Source organism: Eupeodes corollae, chromosome 1, assembly GCF_945859685.1.
Source record: "Eupeodes corollae chromosome 1, idEupCoro1.1, whole genome shotgun sequence".
NCBI lineage: Eukaryota > Metazoa > Arthropoda > Insecta > Diptera > Syrphidae > Eupeodes > Eupeodes corollae.
The window spans coordinates 61,049,415-61,074,452 of NC_079147.1; the positions used below are offsets into that span (position 1 = coordinate 61,049,415).

The 25,038-nt window shown below is 34.3% G+C and overlaps 1 protein-coding gene across 4 annotated transcripts in view; it reads left to right on the forward strand.

The window, feature by feature from the left end:
* The window catches only part of LOC129943129 (cadherin-86C), a 449,574-nt gene that overhangs the window by 363,502 nt on the left and 61,034 nt on the right, over nt 1-25,038 (forward strand). For all 4 annotated transcript variants that reach the window (XR_008781168.1, XM_056052378.1, XM_056052377.1 and 1 more), the window contains exons 2-4: nt 995-1,686; nt 14,614-14,697; nt 14,778-14,903. Coding sequence is in view for 3 of the 4 variants with exons in the window: in XM_056052378.1 (XP_055908353.1) it covers nt 997-1,686; nt 14,614-14,697; nt 14,778-14,903 (900 nt within the window). In the remaining variant the exon portion in view is untranslated. The remainder of the gene's footprint in view (nt 1-994; nt 1,687-14,613; nt 14,698-14,777; nt 14,904-25,038) is intronic.

Below are 25,038 nucleotides of genomic sequence, written 5' to 3' on the forward strand. Positions count from 1 at the left end.
CAGGCTTCTTTTATGAGCGGATGAAGCAGTTCGCTTGATGAAGTTGGAGCTTCTTGTAAAAGATCTGCGGGAATTCAATTAAGTCCTACCGGTTTGTTGTTCTTAAGTGCTTAAACTGCGGCACCTATCTCATCTCTACTGGGAGGTGCGGTGCGTATTTGGGGATTAGTTTCTTCAGTCGCTTCAGAAGGTATCGGCTGCACGTTGTTTGCAAACACTCGGTTTAAAACCGAGGAAAAGTGTTCTTTCCACCTTCTGACTTGCTTATCCACCGAACTTAGAGTACAGACATCTGATAAAATGGCCACCAAATAAAATAGTATTGCCAGTTGAAAGTTATATAGATACCTCTGAAAACATGCGAAAGAGTTTAAACTTAGTTTGACAACTTAATACTATCAGTGTTTGAATGTTATAATTTTTGAATTCTTAATTTTGTTGTTTTTGTCAATCGATATTAAATAAGTAGAAAATAATTCATGACTTCCTCAATTTTCGAAAACCCGATTGCAACTTAATTTGTCTTAAAAGTCACTTAAAGCCACTATAACACTATATCTAGACTCAAGACACACCTTAAATTCTTACGACGATTATATTTAATACCTTTTTTTTACCTACCACCGCTGCTGCTCCTCTGCATCTCAATAAAATTGTACAATTGGTAGATACGTATTCACAGTAATAACCAATTTATTCGACAATCAACATAATTTATAATCAACTCCAAAAGTGATTTATGCTGATTTTTGTCACCGGATGTGTTTGACAGCATTAGCAATTCGCCAACTGTAGGTATACACTTTAAAAGCAAACCCACAAAATTAATCCTTCATTGCCGTATCGAGTTGATGATGGTGACTTTATACAATGGAACTTATCTTAATACACCAACCTCAAGCCTTACATATATTTTTATTTTTATATTCTCGTACCTAAAACCTCGATGACAGGATGATTAATGAAATTAATTCTTTCGTTTTTTCGTTTACAGAAATGGCTTCCAGCAGCATATCCCCAACACCAGCACCAGCACCGAAGCCCAAACCGCCACCCTCGTCACAGCCGCCGCCGCAGCCGCCTTCGTCGCCAGCAGCACCAACAACATCATCATCAACATACCCCTGCCGCAACCATCACAATCATCACTGCTGCAATCCTCCTCCTCCTCCAACAACAACAACACCAACATCAAGAAAACAAAAATCACCATCAGCATTTTTCCAGCCTGCAACTGCAACGCATCGAATTCTAACAATCAGCCTTTTAATTGGTGTCCTCTGTTGGCCAACGCAAATTCATTGCGTGGATCCAAAATTCGATCCATCGACACGAATGCGTTTGGTTTTGGTGCCGGCGGATGCCCAGGTGGGTTCTGTGATATATCGATTGCGTGCCACTGACGAGGAGTTCGATTATCCGCTGACGTTCGAACTGGTTGGTGATGCTTCAGCATCGACCGTGAAAATCGAATCGCTTCCATGTACAAAGTACAATTCTGTTTGCCAAGCGAATGTGATCTTACAGCGGCGATTGGAGCCGGGTAGATACTATGACTTCCAGGTGTCGGTTAAGGACACAAAGGGTGGCATGACAACGCAACGTTGTTCAATAACAGCAACCAATTTTACAACACCACACGACCTCATATTTCCCCATAAACCCGGCATTATAATGATACCAGAAGTAAGTTTTATTTTTCAAACACATTTATTATTTTTAACTTTTGTACTGTAAATTGCGTAAAGGGTGTCTCAAAATTTAAGGAATATTCGAATGTCCACCCATGTTTGTTGAAAGCCTTTGACAGTCCTAAAAGAAAAAATATTTGACAGATGACAGCTAAAGGTTTACACAAATATGAGTGCCAGAGTTCAATCCCTATCCACTTGGCACTCGCATCGAGGGGACTGAATATATCGATATTTTCAAGACTGAATTCATCCCCTTAAAAAGTTCAACCGTAATACTCGCGCTTCTAGAAATGCTCATCAGTATACCCTCGACCTGTCAAGTACAGAGATTCGTTCTTTAGCCGTACTACGCGAATGTCGAATGCCTTACCACACTCTGTTTTTCCCAGCCATTGCAATATTCAGGAATTCAAAACCAATGTGCACCAACACCTTGCAAACCCTTTCTCCCTTTCCTAGTGCTCACACTGTTTCTTTATATAATAAGGGTAAAAATATCCCTTTGAGTGGGCGCTTAAAAAAAGTCGTCCGAATATATTGGGATACCCTTTATGCTATGTTGTAAGAATTCTTGAGACTTAAGAGAAAAAATGTGGACAATTATAAGGTTATTCGGTTCTTTTCTTTATATCTTAAACTTTGAACTTTTGATTGCGAATTTCTATTCCGGGTATAGTATTTATTTTACGGGTTTTTGAGACTTAGACGCGTTATAGTCAAGGCTTTATGAATAATACTTTTTTAACTATGTTTAAGATAGAAACTGTTTTTTTTTTGTGACCAACGAGCACTTCAAAAACTCCTCAAGAAGTACACGTGGAGTAACGGTTAGTGCGCAACACGGTCTTGGGTTCAATCGTTACCTATGCCATCTAAAGTTTTTTTCACGGGTACTGCCTCTTACGACGAATTAGCAAATCCTCCAAGAGTTTTTCATTTCATCAAAAATGCTTTCTCAAATTTGGCTTAAAACTGAAGGTCCCCTCAATCCCTGGCACAATACTCGGACACAAAAATAGTTAGAGTTGTAAGTCACTACTCCCTAATTCTCAACGGATTGTTGCGTAGTCATCGATGTACAGCCCTCACCTTTAAAGGAATATGAACCGATCACCAATGAAGCGGCCGTCTTGACATTATCACGAAACATTGACTTTTTCGAAACGCATTGGCCGATTTTAGCTTCGTTTTTGACATTTTTCTCGATAGCTCTTTCATCGAACACACTTAGTTCTCTATTGTCGTTTACCCTCATCTCCTGAGTCAGTGAAATTTTGTTTAAGCACGGGTCCAAGTCACGACTTAAACTTCCCCAAGTTGAAATCTGCGAATGGTCGAGTTTTTATGAGCTACACTAAATCCACTGCTTTGGATTCTCTTGCATACTCTCATGGACAGTCTAAATCATTTTCATTAAAGTCTCTAACTTTTAAGGATTGATTGATATGGTACTTGACTTGTGGACTGAAAAGTATGCATCACATTGAGACTAACCCTCCCGGTAAGAAGATTTAAGTAACTGTAAAATGAACGAAGCACGTTGAGTTAAGCCTTATCAGAGCACTCAATTTAGGGAGATAACTTTCTATGAGGGTTGTTGCAAGTTTTCTCAGTCCATTTTCACTTGCAGTCTATTTGAGAGATGTGAGTTCAAGAATATGGCCAATATCAAATGTCAAAGTTCTGAAATCTCTTTTTGAAGACAATATCGAAAAACACAGAGCACCTTGTCACGCCTGCGACGACGCGACGTGGAGATTATTTTTTTGCTAATCCACTTTCATATATTCGAAGATTAAAAATTAGAAAAGTTTGTAACGACCCCTTGAGGTGCAGATGATAAGGTCAAGACCATTAGTGTTCACACTAAACTTCATATTGTCTGTACTACGAACTGCTGTTAAACTTTCAGCGTGGATTTCCAAAACACCTACGAGTATTGATCTTTCAACTGACAGCATAAATATCTTGCAACTTAAAAATTGTAATCTCTATAACCTTTCTAAAGCTTTGATACACTTTTTATAAAACATATACAAATTAGAAAAGGTTATAGTGTGAAAATGTAGACGGTATATTTCTTAAGTTGCAACCTTAGGTACCCAGAGATTGATGAATGTAGCCTCAAAATAAATGTATTGATAAATGACCAAGACCACCCTTGCTGCACTTCCGTCTGTCTGATAATAAAGTTATGATAAATAAACAAACTTTTTTTTTCATAGAATAGGCTAATTAATCTTCCAACCAAATCGCAAGTCTCATAGACATTTATTTTATTTCTTTAACGATCATTTTAATGAAAACTCAGGGCCCTTTAATAATGGTGGCTTTATGATGGGATTACTAATAAGTTATCATTAACTTTATGTTTAATCAATAATGCAACACGTGAACGTGTCTGCCTCTGAGAAAGGGTCGGAGAAAAAAAAACTGCTTTTCTTTCAGCCATCAAGCCTTTCCAGCTCACCAAGCACCAAGCAAAGCCTGGTAGCCGGTTTATGTGTGGCATAGAGTAAAGACCGGTGATATACCCAAGTTAACCTTAGATAGTGATAATCCTACCACAAAGACCAGTCCGTTGCCCATCATCGATCATCAAAAACTGGATGCGAGTCACACAGAGGCGTTTTGATTAGAAAATAGATTCCAAGTCCAAAGACAAAATAAAATAAATAAATAAATGTTTATTGTTGAATCTAAGAACTTATAACGGACGAGACGACCGACGGCGTGATTGATAGACAAGTGTCATTTTTTAAAGGGTTTTTGCTTTTCTTCCCTGATGATGGCTCTAAAGATTTAGAAAGGTCTAGGTTAGGTATGTAAGGTTTATAGAAGGGTACTCATAGAATTGAATTATTCCCTCAGGAAAAACTAATAAACGACGACGGCGAACGCACGAAGACGGAAATGGAAGTGATGGTGTTTAAAAATTCTAAAAGACTTTAATTCTATTTAAGGGCCAATTAAAAAAAAACCTTGGTATTTTTATTGTGTATGAACGTTGAATGTTGCATCATTTTGGTAACTAAAAACTTTATGTACTTTATTCTGTTATAAAATTGTTTAATGTCCTTCATCTATAAGATTATTTTATAGCCTCTTCGTTGCGCCTTCTTCATCTTCTTCTGAAGTAGTTCTTTTTTTTTGAAAAAAGTTTATATAGAGGTGAACCCTTAATGCAATTTTTGAAGCTAATGGACATGGTTTTGATATCAATTTCGTTTAATGATCTTTGATGGATGTGAATGAGAGGTTTTTGTTTATCCTTTATAGAGCAACAAAATAATTTATGACATAAAATCATGAAGTACCAACTTACATGTTGTAAGTTTTCCATTAAGAAATTTTTATTTTTGTATCCGATACACCATAGAAAACATAGTTTCTGAAGAAGTTCTTTATTCAAAAGGGCCTCTTGATGGTAATTATACGCAGGAATAAAATACGTAGAAAAACATTTATTAAAGATTTTATACTTTTACGAACACTTAAGTTCAATTTGAAAATTTAGAAGACTTGTGCTGATCATTTGGCCTTGGAAAGTTTGATAAGGTAAGAATCTCTGTTGATTGATTCTGATGATTGGACACGTTTTTGAAAATTTTTAACTCTGTCTTGGAATGATATTTAATAATTTTAATATCTTTTGGATCACTCAGGAAGTTGAACAAAAATACTTCAGGAATATACAGAATTTATTCCCATCAAACGATATTATTATCTCAGTTTTCTTAGAGACATTAAATGCAGAAACTGTGATTATTAAAATGATAAGAGAATAATATTTTTAACATCATCTTTCCTTCCAAGTTAAGGAAATGTTTATTCTTGAGTCAAGCAGATGTCACTGATAAAAAATTATGGTTATCAAAATTGTAAATTCAAGTACTGACTTTTTATTTTCTCACTAACAAAAATCAGCTGAAAGAAATAATTAATTATATGCTTATAATTAGTAAAAACCCTACTGATATAAATTATTATATTATTAATTAAATTATCCATAAAAAACAAATGGGTCTTAAAGTTTTAAATATCAAAATGGGAAAAACAGAGTCAGAGAGTATATTCCACATTCTTACTGTGCGGCTGAAAAATGAATATCTGTAATAAAAATGATGGAACTTACTAGAATTTTATTAAGTTATTAATGCAGAATTATTTGGAAAGGGTATGAGGTTTAATTGACTGGAAATTTACGTTTTTTATAAAAATATTTATAAAATGCTTCTAACAAAATCCGGCATTTAGGGTGGATAATCTCTTAACGACAGGAGACTGCATTCAGTTTTTGATAAATTAATTTTTCACTATTAATAATTCGTCTTCTTATGAGCTTATCATTTACGCTGCAATTTATAGAAAAAATATAAAATCGAAACAGTTCAATGGATTAGAAATAATATACAAACGATCGTTTATAAATGTCAGAGAAGATTTACAGTATAAACTAGTAGAGGAAGGTATGGTCTGGCTCCTTGGGCCGAAAAATACTATCACTTCCTTAAAGTCAAAGGAGATTTTTAAAGAGTCAGTTAAACTCAATATGATTTTGCTTAAATAAATTATTCATACGATTGACCCTTTGGGGAATTTCATGTCGTAAAGGAATTTAAAACGATACTTAATTGAAGTTTAGCCTTAGGCTGAGTAGAATTCTCTAACGTTAAGGAAAGTTTATAGATATAATAAATACATTCCTAGAGCTTGTAGACCATCAATTAATGATGCTTTTTCTTTTTGGTCTCCGTTTTGAAGTTGGTATTACTTTGGAGTCGATGATTGTGTTACAATTTTCTAATTTGAAAGTCCTGATTGTAGATTAAATTTGAATGTTCTGATTGTAAAGGGTGATTTTTCAGCTTTAATCTTTTTGGCAACACTGGTGTAAACAGCTGACGCACGTTTCGTGTTTTGCTTCAATGTCCAACATCTTCCGTTTGGTCTATAATCTAACCATAAATCGTCTAACAAACGAACAGCGAATGCGTTCTCTGTTAAGAATAATAATCGCGAGCTTCTTCCAGCCAGCGACGGTGCTCATTTTTGGCTCAATGGGTACGTAAAAAAGCAGAATTAAATCAGCCAGAAGCATTTCAAGAGCTACCAATGCATCCAGAAAAAGTCACTGTTTGGTACTGGTTATGGGCTGGTGGCATTATTGGAACGCTCTTCTTCAAAGATGATGCGAATCGTAACGTAACTGTGAATGGTGAGCGCTACCGTGAGCTTATATTCACCTTTTTTTGCCTTAAATGCAAGAGCTTTACTTGCATGACATGTGATTTCAACAAGACACGGTGCCACACATCACGCACAACAATGGACTTATTGAAAGTCGACTTCGGTGAACATTTTATTTTACGTTCGGAACCGGTCAATTGGCTGCCTAGATCGTGCGATTTAACGCCTTTAGACAATTTTTTTGAGGCTATGTTATGTTATACATGAGCTGTCTATTCAAACAAGCCCGCTTTAATTGACGCATTGGAAGACAACATTGAAGCATTTATACAAGACGCATTTATTAAGACGCAGTAAAGGTCATCATATGCATGAAAAATCTTTAAACATTAAATAATATGGACCGTTCTATTGAATCAAATAATAATTTCATGCATTTTTCTGAATTGTATGTGTTTTTTTTTTTTTTAAACTTCCCTTTAGCTTTTAAAAAATCACCTTTATATTGCTTTTTCGATCAACATCATTAACACAATTTCTTCAATTCACAATATATCTGGACTCCTCCAAAAATCAATTTTTAAAATCAACATTCTTCAGTATCAATTCACCTACATTAATGTCCCCAATTTTGCTAAAACACTTTTGGGCACTTAAGCTCACTGAGCTGTTACCATTTCGCTCTACATAAAAATAATTCCACCAAAACAAAACTTGATCACCTTCTGACTTGAAATTAATTTCTTCATATCTCTCAACAAATCAGCGACAGACGCATAAATTCCTTCAAACCACTCACTCTAAAGCCTCAAACATTAAAATAAAACAAAAATAAGTCCAAGAACCCTTTAATCGCCAGACGCCTTAAAGTATGCCCCCGTAAGTATTTTGCTTAAAAGAAAACACACAAAAATAATAAAATTGAAATTGTTTTTATTATTGGTCTGTGATCTTTTTACGTATACATATATAAATCTGGGGATATGAATCTGAATCTAAATCAAAATCGCCATCAGCCCACATTCACGCATGTCATTAGATTTATAGCCACCACACACCTAGCCCAGATAGCGCAAGAAGCGAGAAGGAACGGTTGGTGGTGGTGATGCCTGCAAGCTACAAAATGGCCAAGCCAGAAGCCGTATCTGTACTTTGTAAGTCAGCATTCCAGTCTAGAGCTACTCTATCAGCACTTATCTTAAAGCCAGCTAGCCAGCTATAAGCCGACGACCAAACACAGAACAGAGTGTCTGACAAGCGACACGCAGACGCCAAAAAGGGGAATCAATCATTCGCCGGCCAAAGAATGTGACACAACGGACTTGGGCTCTTTTGCTTGATGCCAAAGCAGACTTAGACTCGAAATCAGAGAGACAAATATAAAAATAGTAGTTATAGATACTTTATCTGGCATGTTGGGCTTCAAAAAGAGTGGGCCCAATAGTCCCCGTTGTCGTCGTCGTTGAAGTCGTAGAATCGTAGGTACCTTCTCTGCGTCTAGATATTTTATTTATATAAATAACAAGGACCGAATGTGGTGTCAAAACAGTTTAATTTTAAACATCGCACTTAACATGGCATCTGTAGCGTGTAATTATCCTTAATTGCTTGAAGTCACATTGGTTGGTATAAAAGAATGAATCGTCACGTCAATGTCATCATCATCACCTGGCTTCGTCTGGGCTAGCCAGTGCCTGGTCTCGTCCGGTTAGGTTCGATCCAGTCTGGTCTCTGTTTGTTGATCCGAATAGGACAGAGGTTTGGGTACCTACCTGCAGGATAAAGGATGCGTTTTATAAAGCAGTTGCCACTTCTGATACAGCAATCATCGTTAGGCTAAAAGGAAACCAGTTCCTTTTGAAAGAGTGTTGCGTGAATTGAAAGAAAGAGGATAAAAAAGTGAAAGGCCACTCGTGGTAATCACTTAACCACAGGAATACCCCCAAGGGGTTGCAAAGTGAGGATCAACACAACACACAATGTTGTGGCATCAATGGTATTGGTACAGGTACAGGTTTCTCCTTATTCCGAGAGCTCATCATCATGAAACGCCATCAATCGCCGGCCGGGCCAGCAGAGCCATCAGGCAGGACTTGATTTTCAACAGGAAACTGTTAAGGTGATTCGATTGATGAATGCAGTGTGTTTTTTTTTATTATTTTTCCAACCATGTGGGGAAGTCTTGTGGGACTTGAATATATAACCTCAAGGTGGTTCAATAATGGCGAAGGTGAAATGTGAGGTTAACCAAAAGAATCTGGTTTAATTCATGTTACGTCGATGATGTAGTCGCCAATTTAGGGTCTGAGATTGAACAGAAGTGTTGCACATTCCGATGGGTAATTTCTTTAAATTCGTAAATTTGTAAACCTTTAACTCTGCACAAAACCGCCTTTAGACTTCTGCGTTTTTACGTAAACGAAAAATATTCAAGCTTCGAAGTTGTACAAATACAATTGCATAAGCTGTAGTGCCGCGAGGTTTGATTTTGAACTCGCAGTAACAGTATTTGCTGGTCAAATTTGTGTGAAATCTTGATGTTTTGGCATTACAAACCTTCAGGGTTTTAGATTTAATGATTGATCTGAAAACTACAAAACAATTCGTAAAAGAAATAAATTAATTGGGTTAGTTAATTTATTTTTCTTAAACTAAAATTTGTTGGCCTTGGACATAACTATACTGTTAAATCAGATTGCATCTCTTGAAGTGTTCTGGAGATCAAAAAAAATGTTTAGGTTGATAGTTAAAAGATTTCAATCTCAGATAATTGTGTTACTTAATGTATGTAAGAAATTGTATAACCTCTAAAGTTTGTTTATTTTCTTGTCTTCCAAAGCTTTAACCATGCTAAATTTGATACAGAAGATGGCCGTTTAGTTTTGGATTGCAATAGACACAGAATTCATCTTCTTCTTCTAGCTTGGACTTACAAACAGTTTTGTACAAATTTTGTCTATGTACATTTTAATTAGACTTTGAAAATATCATAGTTTTTGGCTAAAGTTAAAAAACGAAACATGGAGGGGCATCTAGGTGTTTATGTTTAGTCATTTTTGCTTTTGACATTTTTATACAATAGCTTTTTTACTCAAAATTTTGACAGAAAGTCAGTATCAGTTGTTTTACGCCTACTTTAGGAAATATTAGAGACTGATATCCAGAGTGAGTGTAATAAGATTAAAAGCCAAACTAGTGTATTGCTTGAAAAGAAATTTTGGCTGAAAAAGTGCAAAAAGTTAGTGATGCTGGTATGGTTCCCGTTACACAAATAAAATACACAAAAATCAGGTTGCCATCAATTAGCTTTAAGGGAATATCGCGATTTGTATGTTCAAATTGACTAAGAAATCGACGGTACAAAAATTTTAGGCAAACATCCATATTTTCTGACGGCTATGTCAACAAAAACAAGCTTGCACATCTGAACCTAAGAAACCAGCACGTTATTGTCGAGAGACAATTTTGAAAGGTAGGATCATTAGATAATTTGTAGTGAAATTAGGAGCATATGGATTTAGACTACTCCTGGTTAAAGTTAGATGGAGCGCTATGCCTAACAGTCCATACTACAATCGATCTTTTGCGTACTTACTTACTTTAGGTGGCGCTACAGTCCGGGGCGGACCTTGGCCTCAACCAACATGCGTCTCCAGCCAGCTCGGTCCTTAGCTCTCCAGTCTCCAGTTTCGCACTCGTTAGTTAAGGTCTTTACCCACCTGAGTGCGCCAACTGAGTCGCGACCTTCCTCTACTGCTCCATCCCTCGAGATTGGATTCGAAGACCTTCTGGGCTGGAACGTTGATCTTTTGCGTACTTAATTTCCCAAATGTGCAATTGGACAGTCCGGAAACTTTTACTAATATCATTTAAGCGATTCGTATTATACAGCTCGAAAACAGCATAGAGTCTGTCTTGGAAAATTGACAGACGAGGCAATCATGTAATTTGAATTATTGCTCATACCAAAAAATCCATAATACAGCGTTTCAGAACAGGATATTTTCGATCTCGAAGAATGTTTTAAAAAACAAAAATTTCTATTTGACGTAAGTTTCTGTGAATGCGTAAAACTTTAAAAATGGGAAACTTAGGTTCTTAAATTAATGATAGCATGTTTTTGAGTATTAATAAAATAAACAAAGCCAATTTAGTTTAAATCAGACCGAAGATGTTTTTCTTTTATTCAAATAAAATTCAAAAATCACTCTAATACGGACTTTTTTTGAAATATTATCTTTTGAAACCGAGACAAAAACACATAATGTAATTTTTTTGAGACTATCTTAATTCAAAAATCAGTCTTTTTTTACCATTATTGTGATTATTCTAAAAATCTTTAATCCCTATCTTTAATATTAATTTTTTTTAAAACTATACTGCCGGTCATAAGGTTAGAAGCAGACATTTTTGAGAAGTAAAGTCGATATTTCTCACCTTTTATGATGGATTAGAAAAAAACAACAACTATGGTAAATAAGAGACTATTTAGTTAACAACAAAATATACAATTTGGGATATTTAGCTAAGGGAACTTTTATATCAAATTGTTAATTGAGTCATGATTATGAAAAAATAATTAAGGTCATCGGTTAGAAGCATATTTGTTAAGCTTTTGTTAAATTTTTATAATAATTCCAGCAAGGCTTTGTAGGCTTTTCTAGTCATTTGGTGTCTTGGAATACCAAGTCCATAACGCTATAAAATGAAATTGAGCCCTAGTCTTTAATGCCTCCTTCTCTGTTATGGTGACGGTTTTAAAACCGCTCCTCTTTCCGAAGATCATGAATATAATAATTCGAACAGTCTGGCCCATCTGGGTTGAATTTTTTCGTCGGAATTAATAACCTTCCGCAAATCTTTTGCGGTCATTCCATTTTGCACATCCCAGCTTATTTTTTCTTTTGCGGAATACAAGCGTTGCTACTTCCTTGCATCATTAAGTGGTGGTTATTTTCTTAAGCTTTAGGCGCTTTAAGTGTTCAGCATGGCGAATCGTGGATAAACTCGCCTTAACATTATCTTTCTCCCTTGTTTTAGCTGCCAGTAAAACTAAGTTCTAAGGATACTTCGCGTTAAGGCAGAGGAAGTGTCTCTTTTATAATTTATCGAGTAAAACGATGGTTTTTGAAATAATTACTGACACAATGATCACTTGGTTTTTTTTCGGGCCATAGCAAGTTAGTACCCATCTTGGGTTCGATGCCTGCCTACGCCATCTAAAGTTTTTTTCACGGGTACTGCCTCTTGTGAGGAATTGACAAATTCTCCAACAGTAATTCTTGTCATGAAAAGTGCTTTCTCAAATTTGCCGTTCGGATTCGGCTTAAAACTGTAGGTCTATTCCATCCCTGACAACAGTAGTCTCATATAGGAATGGTTGAGAGTTGTCAGCCACTAGGCCCTAGTTCTCAAACGGACTGTTGCGCCACCCAATTTATTTGTTAAATAATAATATTAAAAACTGGATTTTTTAAAATTTGTGGAGGTAGTTAAAGTTCAAGTTCGAATTCGAAATCCGCAGTATAAAATTAACACTAAAACCATGAAATCAATAACTTCAGGTCTTTTCAAAACTTAATTTAGAGTCGCATAAAGACTCATAAATAATGAGAATTTCAAAAAATAAAGTAAAATGTTAGAAGACAAAGATTTGTTATTTTCAAAATCATAATACAGTTTATTATTAAAAAACTATGTTAGGTCTTGCATTAGACTTAAAAACACCGTTTGTGGTTTCCTCTTACATTTTATGCAAAGTCAAATTTTACCTTTACATTAAAATTGTTAATAAGCCACTTTTTCAATTGAAGAACAAAACGGACTTCAGGCACTTCACAAGTAGTATAACGACTTTCTTTTAACTCATTAAGAGTTTATTCAACGGCCCAAAACGGTTTTCCTTTTTTATTTTTTTTTTAAATTTTGAACAATGCTTTTAAATTACAAATATGAATTATCTTCTTCTTCTAAGATTTTAAGATTTTAGTTTTGAGAAATATCTGTATTCGCTTTAAAAATTGATTAAGAATAGTTAATTTGTGATAAAACTCAAAACTCGAGTTATTTCCCACTTAAAAATTGGCCATAAACATATGTAACTAAGAGTCAGAAGTCGAAGAAAAAACGTCTATAGCTTCGAACATGTCACGTAAAGTAGCTCTTCTTAGTTCGTTTGATTTTCTTACTGGGGGAATCTTTAAAACACATTCAGAAAGCATAGGTACTGAGCAGTGTTGGTAATAAGAGGACTATCTAATCAGGACCAATCTGTCTATTATTTTTAGACCATTAGCTCATGAGACTTGGTTCTTCTTTATTGCCAAATAAATTCTCGTCCATTCATGACGATCTTCATTTCGGTGTTGAAATATTGCTTTTGCAATGCTCACGTTTATTTCCATTGAATTCCTTTAATTTCCCTGAAATTTTACGATCGGTCGTTATATAGACACACAAAGTCATCTACGCTAAGGTTATGTGTCTGCACAAATCAAGGTCGCATCATTTTATCTTCAAATGAAAGCTGTTTTGACTCTGACTCTTGAACATCATTTTTAAGCCGCTGCTGTCGGGTTCATTGTGATATGATACCCATTAGCCTGGTCATTTACTTAAAATTCACTAAAATAAGCCAGCAAACTAAAAAACCGGCTTGAAGAATATTTTCATATGAAAAAGTATTTATGTCCATGCCTAAAGCTTTGACGGTTCCGACAAGTGACGATCGACATCAGCGATTGAGATCAACAGATATCTAAGTTTCAGGTAGGTAGGTAATTTCTTCTAAGTTTTATCTCAGTCCATAAATTTACTTCCATTTCTGCGAAGAGACGTTTTCGTTCTTTTCAAAAATCAGAAGAAAAAAAATACTGGCTTATAAATTATGAATTCAGATCTTCTTTTGAGACTAAAATTAATTAAGAGTGAAGGATGCTTCTGATTTTTGTCTTCCCATCATATCTGTATCATGGTTACGGCGGATTGGCGGTCTTCTATACTCTTCCGTATCCGTTTCAAAAACATAAATCACCAGGAAGGAACTCCTTTGGACCCTTCCTCGTATATCTTTTGTTTACCACCATCGATGTTGCACACTAAAAGGCGTATCTTTTGCATCTTTATTATAATTAGCTCGAGTATATAAAAATTAAAAACTACACCATTGATGACTCAGATAAATCTTTCTTCGTCTTTATTCTCTTTTATTTGAAGGGGAATTCCAAACCAAAACAAAAAGAAACCCTAATCGAATTATGTCTATCTTAACGCACACTGGTAATTCGATCCGAATCAGTTAAGATTTAGGGAGATGAAAAAGGGATAACAAACCTACCAAGCCCCCCTTATTTCTTAACATAAAACTTCCAAAAGATAAGAATATTAAATCCGTGGAGGGCTTTGAAGATATCCGCTAAGCTATACATCACATCCGTTGTCAATATAAGAAACTTGAATTCTCAAGTTGTAAAGAAAAGAACTAAAACAAAAATTTATCGTAAATTTTATGTGTCTCAACAGATTGGTCAAGATGAACCTTTAAGATACAAAAGCCAGAGATAAACATGGCTTCGAATATATATGTAAAATTTTAGGGCGATGAGATTGCTGACCAGAAAATTATCAGTTTTGAAAAATGTTTTATTTATGTTTATCTTAATTGTTTTTGTGTTCTTTAACTTTTGTATTAATTTTAAAATTCTCTGTTTTTGTCTTTGATTTCTTTCAGGATGCCAAAAGGGGAACCGAATTAGATTATGTCATATCAAGAAAAAATCCACATTTTCCAAAACCAGTCTACCTCGAGCTATGGGTAAGTTTGATTATTTTCGTTTTTGGGTAAAGAACCATAGTTTTTGATTGTTGGGGGTTTTTGTTTTTCTATAATTATAGGGATCACCCCTTTTTGCTATTAGACAAAAAATAGTTTCAACCGATACAACAGAGGGAACAATATTTCTACTGGGACCACTTGATTTTGAAAAACAAGCAATGTATCATCTTACCATATTGGCTAATGTAAGTATAAAGTATAAGAAGTTACGGATTAAAAATGACCTTAAAAATAACCCTTTTCGACAGTTTAAAGTGTTTAAAAGTGGTTGCACAAAAGATTTTGAATACATTTGAAAAAAAAAATTAATTTAAGTTTTAATAACAGACTTTCGAATGTTTTAATATTGATTTATGACATTATGAGCTATTCTCAAGAAACTGAACACTAAGCTTCAAATTACAACGTTAAAAAATGTGAGTTCCATAATAATTATACAATTATCATGCCTTAGCAATTAAGATCGAAACAAGGTATTTCCAACCTCAATTACTCATGTGCGTTATCGATCGGACTGTTAAAAATTGTCGAACATTTTTAGTAAAAGATTTGAACGATTAGTTTCTAGATTTTTGTTTTTTATTGTACGCCTACTTAAGGGATGATGAATACCCTTACAATAATTAAACACAGAGGAGGCACTGAGTTAGAAACATTGAGCATAGTTTAGCTTTCCACATTCGTGAAGTGCGACTAGTTTTGAAATCTTTATTTAAATGAATAAAATAATATTGAAATTGGTTTTAACTTAAAAATAATATTGTTTGGCCTAAGGCCGTCTACCAGATTGACATTTATGTAACATTTTTATTTTGGTTTTATATTTAAAGTTGATTTCAATTATTCTACAACTTCTTACCAGGAATTCTCTCAAAATGGAGCACTCTCCAATGATATGGTAAACATCCTTTGTCTCCTTAGGCTACAAAGGTCGCACAATACAGTCAGTTCAGGCCGATGTGGAATATAATTGATTTTAATTGTTTCTCTTGTCATTTTAAATATCAAGGTTATCATATCAAGAGGAGATCGGTTTAAGAAAAAGGTACTTTCTTGAAGATTTAAAATTAACTGGCTGTAGATCATCCTAATTGCGACGCTAATATAATAGTTAAGATAAAGCGGTGAGCATTAGTCCAAGTACGGGTATCATGAATCGTTTCAGAGGAGGAATGCAAGCCTCTGTATTTTTAGAGTATTGGTTATAAAAATAGTGATAAAATATTTAATGGCATAAAGCCTTGTGGCAGCGTACATCATGAGGTTCAAATATTTCAGACGATTGGTCGACTATCATTTTTAGAGGTCTTTTTTAATGTCTGTCCATAAAACTTAAGTGGGTATGGATTTCAAACAAATTAAGGCTTTAAAAATTACAGGTGATCAGAAAGAAGGGGTACAAAACTCTTATCATCAGGAGATACAAAATAAACACTTAACAGAGATCGTTTGCGATGTACATACCTAGAACTGAAGCTGTTTAATCTCTGGGACGCAAGTGCCACTAACACTGCACAGTCGCATTGGGGGAGATTTAAAAACTTTACATTTCACATTATTATTAATTCCAAATTAAAAAATTGCTGTCAAGATTAGAATTCCATGAGGTTATCAAACGATGCGGGCCGTTAGAAGGCCACCTCTGAGGAACAAGTATTTGAATTTTTAGACGAATTTCAAAAGTTGAGGGAAATGGCGTCAGCAAAGAAATTAAGTTGATTTGAAGTTTCAGTAACAAGATCAATTATAAACATATGGAAAAGTGTCAGAGACAAACACAGTTCTTCGACACAAAAACGTTTCCTTGGTGCGTACCCAATTTGAACTCGTCCAATATGACTTGTACTGAACAGTCAGGTCCGTAAGCCAATTAATTCAACGAAAAAAAAATTTACTGAAACCAAATATTCGATGAGAGAGCTTGATGCTAAACCTATCAAATCCCTTTGAAATATCAAGTCCAGTAATCTTACTTTTTCCAAAACGATTTAAAAATTTGTTCAAATATTCGGTGAGATAAACCATAAGGTGAGCAGTGGACCTATTTCTGCGAAAGCCGTACGACCAGTCTTTTCCGAAGCTTTCTTCTTTAAGATACTTCTTAAGCTTAAAGTTGATCAATTTTTACGTGACTTAAGAAAGAAGGGACGTGACAACAGTTAAAGAAGAAGAAGGTTTCGCCAATTTTAAGGACAGGTTGAACAAATGCTGTTTTCTATTTGGAAATAATCTAGTAGAGGAGATTAGTTTTCTTCTTTTTCGAACGCCTAAATATAGAGCTCTAAAAATGGTTTCTCCTTGATCTCTATATCCAATGGCTTTGGTTCCTTTTTGGAAAATAGTTTTGCTCAACGTGTAGGCTATTCTTGCAGTTTTTGAGTTTAAGGATCAAGTTTTGTTTTTGTTTGTTTGGCTGTACTAAATATCAAACATTTCTATTAGTTAAGATTTTTCGTAATTCAAAATGGTCAGGTGACTTTAAGTTGAAGGGGCTGCCAGTTTAATGGCAAATTGTGATACCATATGAATCTTGAGGCTTCCTCCTAAGCTCAATGGAACCAGTTTGAATCCCTTACGAGAGGCTGATTATGCTGATATGATTAAGATCATTAAAGAAGAATTCCCTAGGTAACTCTTGCGTTTTTGAGCTAGTGCAGGGCATGTACAGAGAAGGCGTAGAACTATTTATTCCTCTTTCTCGTCCATACAGCTTCTGCAAAAGTCTTTTGAGCATACGCCTAGACGCGTGGTATGCTTTCTTATTAGACAGTGTCCGGTTATGACACCTATTATCGAGCTTATATGAGATCTGCTCACCTTGATCACTTTAATTCTAGTGTTGGCACGATGTTTTTTGTGGCCTGACACTTGGTGAGGTTGTTCCACCTGGTGTTTGCCTTCTTCATAGCGTCTTGCATTAGCAACAGTTTACAAGTAGCGATTGGTATGCCAGCATTTGCCAAACGTGGTAGGATGGGCTGTACTGTACCGTTCCTGGCAAGTTCATCTGCATTACAGTTACCTGGAATGTCTCTAGTCTTAAGATTAACAAGATACATTGTCTTAGAATAAAATAGTTTGTTGGCACATAGGGGGCCTAACTTTATATATCGGCTTAAGATAAAATTAAAATATTGTTTAAAATGTATGGCGTTCTAACAATAAAAGTCTGTTGACTTGGTAATACTTGGGGTGTTTCTCCCCGGTTGTCATTTGTTGGATTTGTTAGGGGCTTGTTAGCATGTTTAGCCACGTCGGTCTGCTGACACGGGGTCACCGTAAAATGCAACAGCATCTTCGTTTTTGGATTCAATTATGTTTTCATCCGTAATTTTCATGACACTGGGATACCTGGGCTTTGGCAGTCGCTGTTGGGATGTCATGGTTCGGTTGATGGCTAGTTGAGTTACCTAGTAGCTTTTTAGGCAAGAGTAGAAGTTATGTATTTATTCTTTTATTCTCACTTCAAAATAGATTCGGTGGTTTTTGAAGTATTTTTGACGCTTCCTTTCAAAGACAAGCCCAGTGCAGATTCTCTTTTAAAGGCTTTTAGCTTCTTCATAGCCGTTTTGGAGCTGGTGTACCAAACGTCAAAGCAGTACCCATTGATAGGTCTCAGCAGTTGTTTGTACATCAGGATCGTGGTCTGTTGACTTAGTCCATTGCTCTTCTTCAGCAATGGATGAACACGATGAAAGGCACAAATGGTTTTCCTAAGAGATGATAGACAGTTAAAGACTGTTATAGAGTTTGTAGAGACAGAGTCCAGAGTTTTGATAGCAGCCTGGCTATCTGAGAAGATACGGATATTAGATGTTGATATCACGTTGTCCTTAAGCCAGGACAAAACTTCCTTTATCGCCAAAAGTTCCACCTGGAACTCAATATAATGATTGGGAAGGCAGAATGAGAGACTTAATTTCATTCCAGGAATACCCTATCCTGCCAGAAAGATCTGGATGGTTTTCAAGAGGTTTTAGGTAGAGTAAGGTGTCTAGTCCAATCGGTCTAATTAGCGATGTGTAAAACCAATGCGTGATTTTGGGTTGTAGGCCTAATTTATTACCAATGACTTTTTTGTAAGAAAAGAGAGCTACAGAAGATTTTTGGACTCTTTCCCGTACATTGCGTTTCGAATTTAGTTTTTATCAAAACTAAGGAATTTTGTATCTCCTCGCAAACAAGAAGAATACGGTATGAACCCATCGACATTGGTAAGACTCGCTTCAACACACTCCGAAGATATGTAGTATCGGCGGTATTAACTGCAGGAGTCTAGTCTAGCAATGAGATAGTCTTCAGTGAAGATTTGTGGACTAGCAACAGATTTTCAGCTTTTAACTTTGCGCTATTAAAATGCAGGCTGCTTGTGTTGTTGATTTGTGTGGGAAGCATCGTTATCAGAGTTGATTTCAGCCCCTTTAAGCTGAGTTTTGCTAATGTTCTCGCTGCTCCTTACCGGTAATTTCACATTTATATATATATATACTAATTTCTTCTTTAGTTCCGATAATTAACAAACATTTTTGGGATATTGGTTAAGAATTCTAAGCTATTTGTTCTGCCTCACTAAAAATAATGTCCACATACTGAAAGCTGAAGCTATTTCTTTGAGATAATATGATGTTTATTGAATTTATTACAATTTTAATTCAAATGAACCTTCAAAAAATAAATAAATAAATATATCCTAAAACTCGTGCCATAAAACGTCCTTGAAAATATATTACTCCAAAATATTAAAAACACACATCTATCTAAGAGTAAAAAAAAACAAAACATTTCCCCACGTCCAGTTTTTTAAAAATCAAAACATAACACTCCTTCGCAGCCTCTTCAACACCCATTATCCATAAAAAATAAAAATCTTTATTTTTAATAACATATTTTTTTGTTCCTAAACTTGAGCTGTGATACTTAGGTATATTTTTATAGTTTGAGATAACATAGCTAAAGGATTTAATTTATTTATCATTCGTTGTATCTCGAGATTTTTACAACACAAACAAAAAAAATATCCTTCTTAGACTTGTATACACCTCTTCGCTCCTCCTTTCTTAACAGATTTGTTATCCCAAAATAACCCCCTATACACGACATGACAGTTCGACATTTATGGCAATTTATAGTTTTTAATTAAGCATCCTCACTTAAGATTTTTATATTAAGATAATAGCAAACTTTGTTCGCAGTCTTTCAAGAAAAAGAAAAACAAAAAAGATATCAAAACAAAACAAAAAAAGTAGGTAGGTAAGGTATTCCTTGGAGCACCCACCAAAGGCGAGATAACAATCAATTCTATGATTTATAGTTACTGCCATTGCTTGAACCCCGCCGTCGCCATAACATTGACCAGATTCAAAGCGAATCCTTATTCTCATGTTGCCTGATGGCCATCTTCTTGGAGTGTCATTTGATCGCCCATCTAGCAGGGATTTAATTTGCCTCATTATCATCCCTTAAAATATGCACAACACCACCCGAGAGGGTTATTTATATGCAAGGAAACTTCGGATGGAGGACGACGACGACGATGACAACAACGACGCGTCCATTGGGATAAGTTTACACAATGGCCAAAGGCCATCTGGTGGATATCTGATGCTAATTCAAACTGAAAGTAATTACCGATCCAGGATAAAAATCCATAAGATATGTGACACTCGCTGTGTGGAGTGGAAAGAGATCTTGTTCTAGGGCAAGAGAAGACGACGACGAGAGGATCCGAGGACATGGGTCTAACATTATGGACGACATGATGTCATATGACCAACATTCGAGAAGCCTTAATGACAGAAATACCAATAATGACGCGCTTCATCACCGAAAAGATACTCTCCTATTAACTTTATGTAAGAAACCTCTTTAAGCCTTCCTTCAGCCTGGAAGAGCTCAAGTGTGTTTCTATATGAAAGCTGCGTTCTGCAATTGCAAGCGAACAAATAAAATTGTGTCCACATGGGGCATAGCATTTATATAAAAATAGCTTCACAATTGCATCAACCAACGTTCGGTGAAATACTGCCAAAGGCAAATCAGAAAGAGCATCTTGTTTAGGTTTCGTCGTGAGTGAATACAAAACGGCTAAAAAGGCAAAGACGGAGGGGAGAGGCGGAGGGTCAGAAAATATGGGCACAAAACTACAAACTTATAAAGGCAAAAATAATACCTGAGTCTGCTGAGACTGACTCTATAGGGAGGATATATAGATTTCCATTTGAGCAGTTATACAATATTCTGCAAGGTCTTTGGGCGCATTCGCATATTCCAACCTATACTACACATAAGATACATAGTACGAGCTTGATACCTATAGTCGTATAATAATAATGGGTGTGCCTGTTGCATGCCACCAACTAACGCAGTTGTTGTGGCCATAATTGGCAATGGTATGTGGTTGACTAGAATGTCAGTGAATTGAGGCCTGCTGTATATGACCAAAGAAAAAAATAAGATACAAATGTATCTATAGGAAAAATAACGCGGAAACACTTTGTATTGTAATGTAGGTACCCTATAATGAAAATGATTGCGTCCTGTTTTTAGCTTTCTTTTCTTTTTTCTTCAAATCGCGAATTCAAGTTTATATCACAAGTACATGAGTATATTATACCATTATGGAACTTTATGGTTTTATGTACTTCGATTTGATTTTTATTTTTTCGGTTTTCGTTAGCTAAGTTAATCTGCATTCCTTTGAGTCATTTATAGATATCTCTGTTAGAGAGTTGGTCGTATAAAGTTAGTGTATTAAAATGCTTAAGTTGACGTCTTATTAAATAGATTTCCGAAGGTTTGTTACAAAATGTCGATCAGTATTTTGATATCTACTATACACTTTGATGCAACAGTGTAAGTCAACGATTGAGGTCTTTAAAATTCTGCAAGCAAAGGTTTTAACTATTTCAAGGAATTATTTGATACTTTTCACGTTTAAATGTAATCAGTTAAATTTTATATAATATAAGCTGTAAATTCTGCAAAAGAAAAAAGCACACGTGCGTACTTCTTTTGTAAAGCTTTGGTTTTTAATTATCTATTTCGCCACTTGAAAATATTCGAAATTGTCATTTTGAATTTTGTAATAGAAATATATTTTTCAATAACAGATTATGCTATTTATTAAATATGAATTAAATTTGTCTTCTTTTGAGATTTTTACGATCTTCGAACAATACATTTGATTTAGAAAACTATTTTTACTTCATTTAGTTTTTTTTTTACTTGTAATACTTGTATTAAAAATATAAGAAAAACGTGCTCATCCGTAAAAAAAATTGTCAGAAGCTAAAATATTTGTTTGTTCTTACAAACGTAAGTACAACTTTATTGTTGATAAATGTCAAAGTTTTTAATTTGAAAAATGCTTCCATTTAGTAGATAATAAAACACAAAAACCTTAATTCATATCAAATTCTAAGGAAAGGGAATGAAAAAGCTTTTTTTCGTAACATTGTGATTTAATGTATTTGACAAAATGTATCGAAACAATTTTTAATATGAAAATAATTTTCTTTTTTTCAATCAGAGTAAGCTTTATGATAGACGGATGTGCGAGATCGAATCATCCATTGTTATCTTGGTTGAATTTTGAAACTCCGCAATTGGTCAAATATATGGTTATAAATTCAAGAATTTTAATACTTTTGGTTCCTTTTGTGTATCGTTTTGAAAATTATTGGAGTCAAAACCACACATTTTTGGGAGCATTATTATCTAATGAACTTTGCGTGATTCCATATACTGAACTTTTAACATCCCATAGGAAGTTATTGTAAAATGTTGACATTTTTTGACGTTTCAAAGTCCCTAGAATAAAAATAAAATTTTGTATAGAGATGTCTGTGCCTGCGTGTGTACGTACTTTAGTAGGTTCGTACATCCCTAGGTTCTGGGAGATATTTTTGTCGTCCATATCTCAAGAACCATTGGAGATATAAGTTCAAATAAACTTTGTTATACAGATAATATTGCAAAAACATTAAAAAAGAACTCTAAACTCAAAATATTCCATGAACCAATAACGCTTGCAACTTCAATTAAATGTTAAATAATTATTAAATTATTGACTTGATACCAAACTGATATAATTTTGAAAAACAATCATGTGGTGAAATATAATTCAAAAAACTGAAGCAAAATTACTTGAATATTCTTCTCGAATATTTTACATACAACATATAATTTTATCTCCAAAAGAAGAATTACGTTTTAGACATGTGGTAAAATTCTAAAACAAAAAATCGAATTAACAGTTTTTTGCAAAATAAAAAAAACTTTTTTAGGTTAAAAGTTAAAAGTTGGTAAAAATTGATTTTCGACTCAAATAACTTTTCAAAAATCTGAAATATTTTCTTCAAGCTAATTTCATTTAAAGAAAATGTGATTTTCGAAAAGTGGCAGGAAATTTTTGTACAAATGCAACTGTCAGTTTTTTCAAAAAAATCTACGAAAAATAGTACTCAAAATTGATAAAAGTTGATAAATTATTCCCGATACCTCGTAAATATTTAATTCTGTGCCAAATATTGTTTCTATCTCAGATATTGTTCTTAAAAAATACAATCTGTTTTTTTTTATACAAAAAAATACAAATTTTCAAGAAATGCTACCAATTGTTTTCGAAATGAAACAATTTTATCATATGCAAAATATTGTTGGTAACTTTTATTTAATGTTAACAAAAATTCAACTGACATCTTTTTTAACAAAACACGAAAACCTACAAACACAACAAAAAACTGATAAGTAATTTTTTTCGGTTTTCGACCCAAGTATTAGAAGAACAAAGAAAGATATTGATATGAATATTTTGTTGAAGTGTTAAGCAAGACAATTCGACAAACAGGATGGAAAGTTATCAGAGAATGTCGCATCCTAACCTCTTTTTTTACATAACCTGTGTCCTTAAAGAACCCCACAATTTAGAGTCCAGCTTGGTCAAATTGCATGAGCTTGGCGGTAAATTTACATCGTCTACATTACCCTCAGATAGCTCATACTGAAAGCTAATTGTAGCTTTGACTGGCTGTGTGGCGTGTAGCGCTATTCTGCAGTGAAAAAATGTCATTAGAATACATAGTATTCAACTTGGATGGCCACCTCACTAGCGTACTTTTTGCAAATAAAAAGAACATTCCGCGTCAAAATCCAAAAAAATGACAATTTTTTCCGGAACATTATTACTGGACTACTACTGAACATGGTGTAGGTCCTTGTTATTAAATATACCCGGGGCAAGAAATAACTTTTCGGTAAAAAAAAGAAAAATTGTAGCCGCCTTGAAAACAAATTAGAATCCCACTTTGCGAAAAAACAGAGTTTAAATAATTTACTTATGTCAACAAACAGAAACTCCTTTAGTTAACACATATGACAACTCAATAGGAATCTTAGTAATCACACATCCTTTTTTGCTGTAAATGAGTGTATGCTTAAAATTCTAATAATGTTTGCTTAGGTACAATTATTTTTAGGTTCTTCAACTCAAGTTCTTAAGCCATAACTGAACTTTTACATCAAGCTTGAGTAAAAACAAGTCCTTTTAGTCCTCAGATCACTACATATAGATCTACAGAGACGTTAGAATCTTGCTTTACAGACTTAAAACAAACCAACACTAACGGGCAATTTCTTAAGTTAGTTCTAAAAATATTGAAAACTCGATCGAGTATTTCTCAGTTTATCTTTGAAACTTAATTTTTAAAATATTTTGAGATCGAGCACTTCTTCACATCTAATCATATCTATAAAATTTCATTTTTTTCCTGTTTTTGAAGAACCTTATATCTAGATATGACTAAAAATTCTAACATTTTACGAATAGCTGACATTTATTTTAGAATTTAATTTTAATATTGTTTCTTTTATTTTTGAAATAAAAAATTATGTTTTCGTGGTTCAATGTACAATGTATTTCTTAAAAGATTGATAAATGTACAAATATTCGTGTTGTATGGGTTTAGATTTAATTTTGTCCAGTGTTCTTCAAAACTTGCACCATTAATTCAGATTTTAAAGTAATGCAATCTATATGATGGATGAAATTTGAATGATAGCAAAAATTTTACTAAAAAGATTCACTAAGTCGTGTGTTTCAGCCCAAAGATTTTAGATTATTATACCAGAGATTAAAAATGCAGCAATATTTATGAAAATTAAGTATTTTTAAATATTTCTTCAGATGCACATAGTGTATAAACGGACTTTTTGCTTTCTATAAACGGATTTATCTTAATGTTCGTGACTACATATGTTTAATTGGATGTCATTTCTTAACATAATTGAAATGTGCAGATCTTGTGTCTATTTCTACAGACT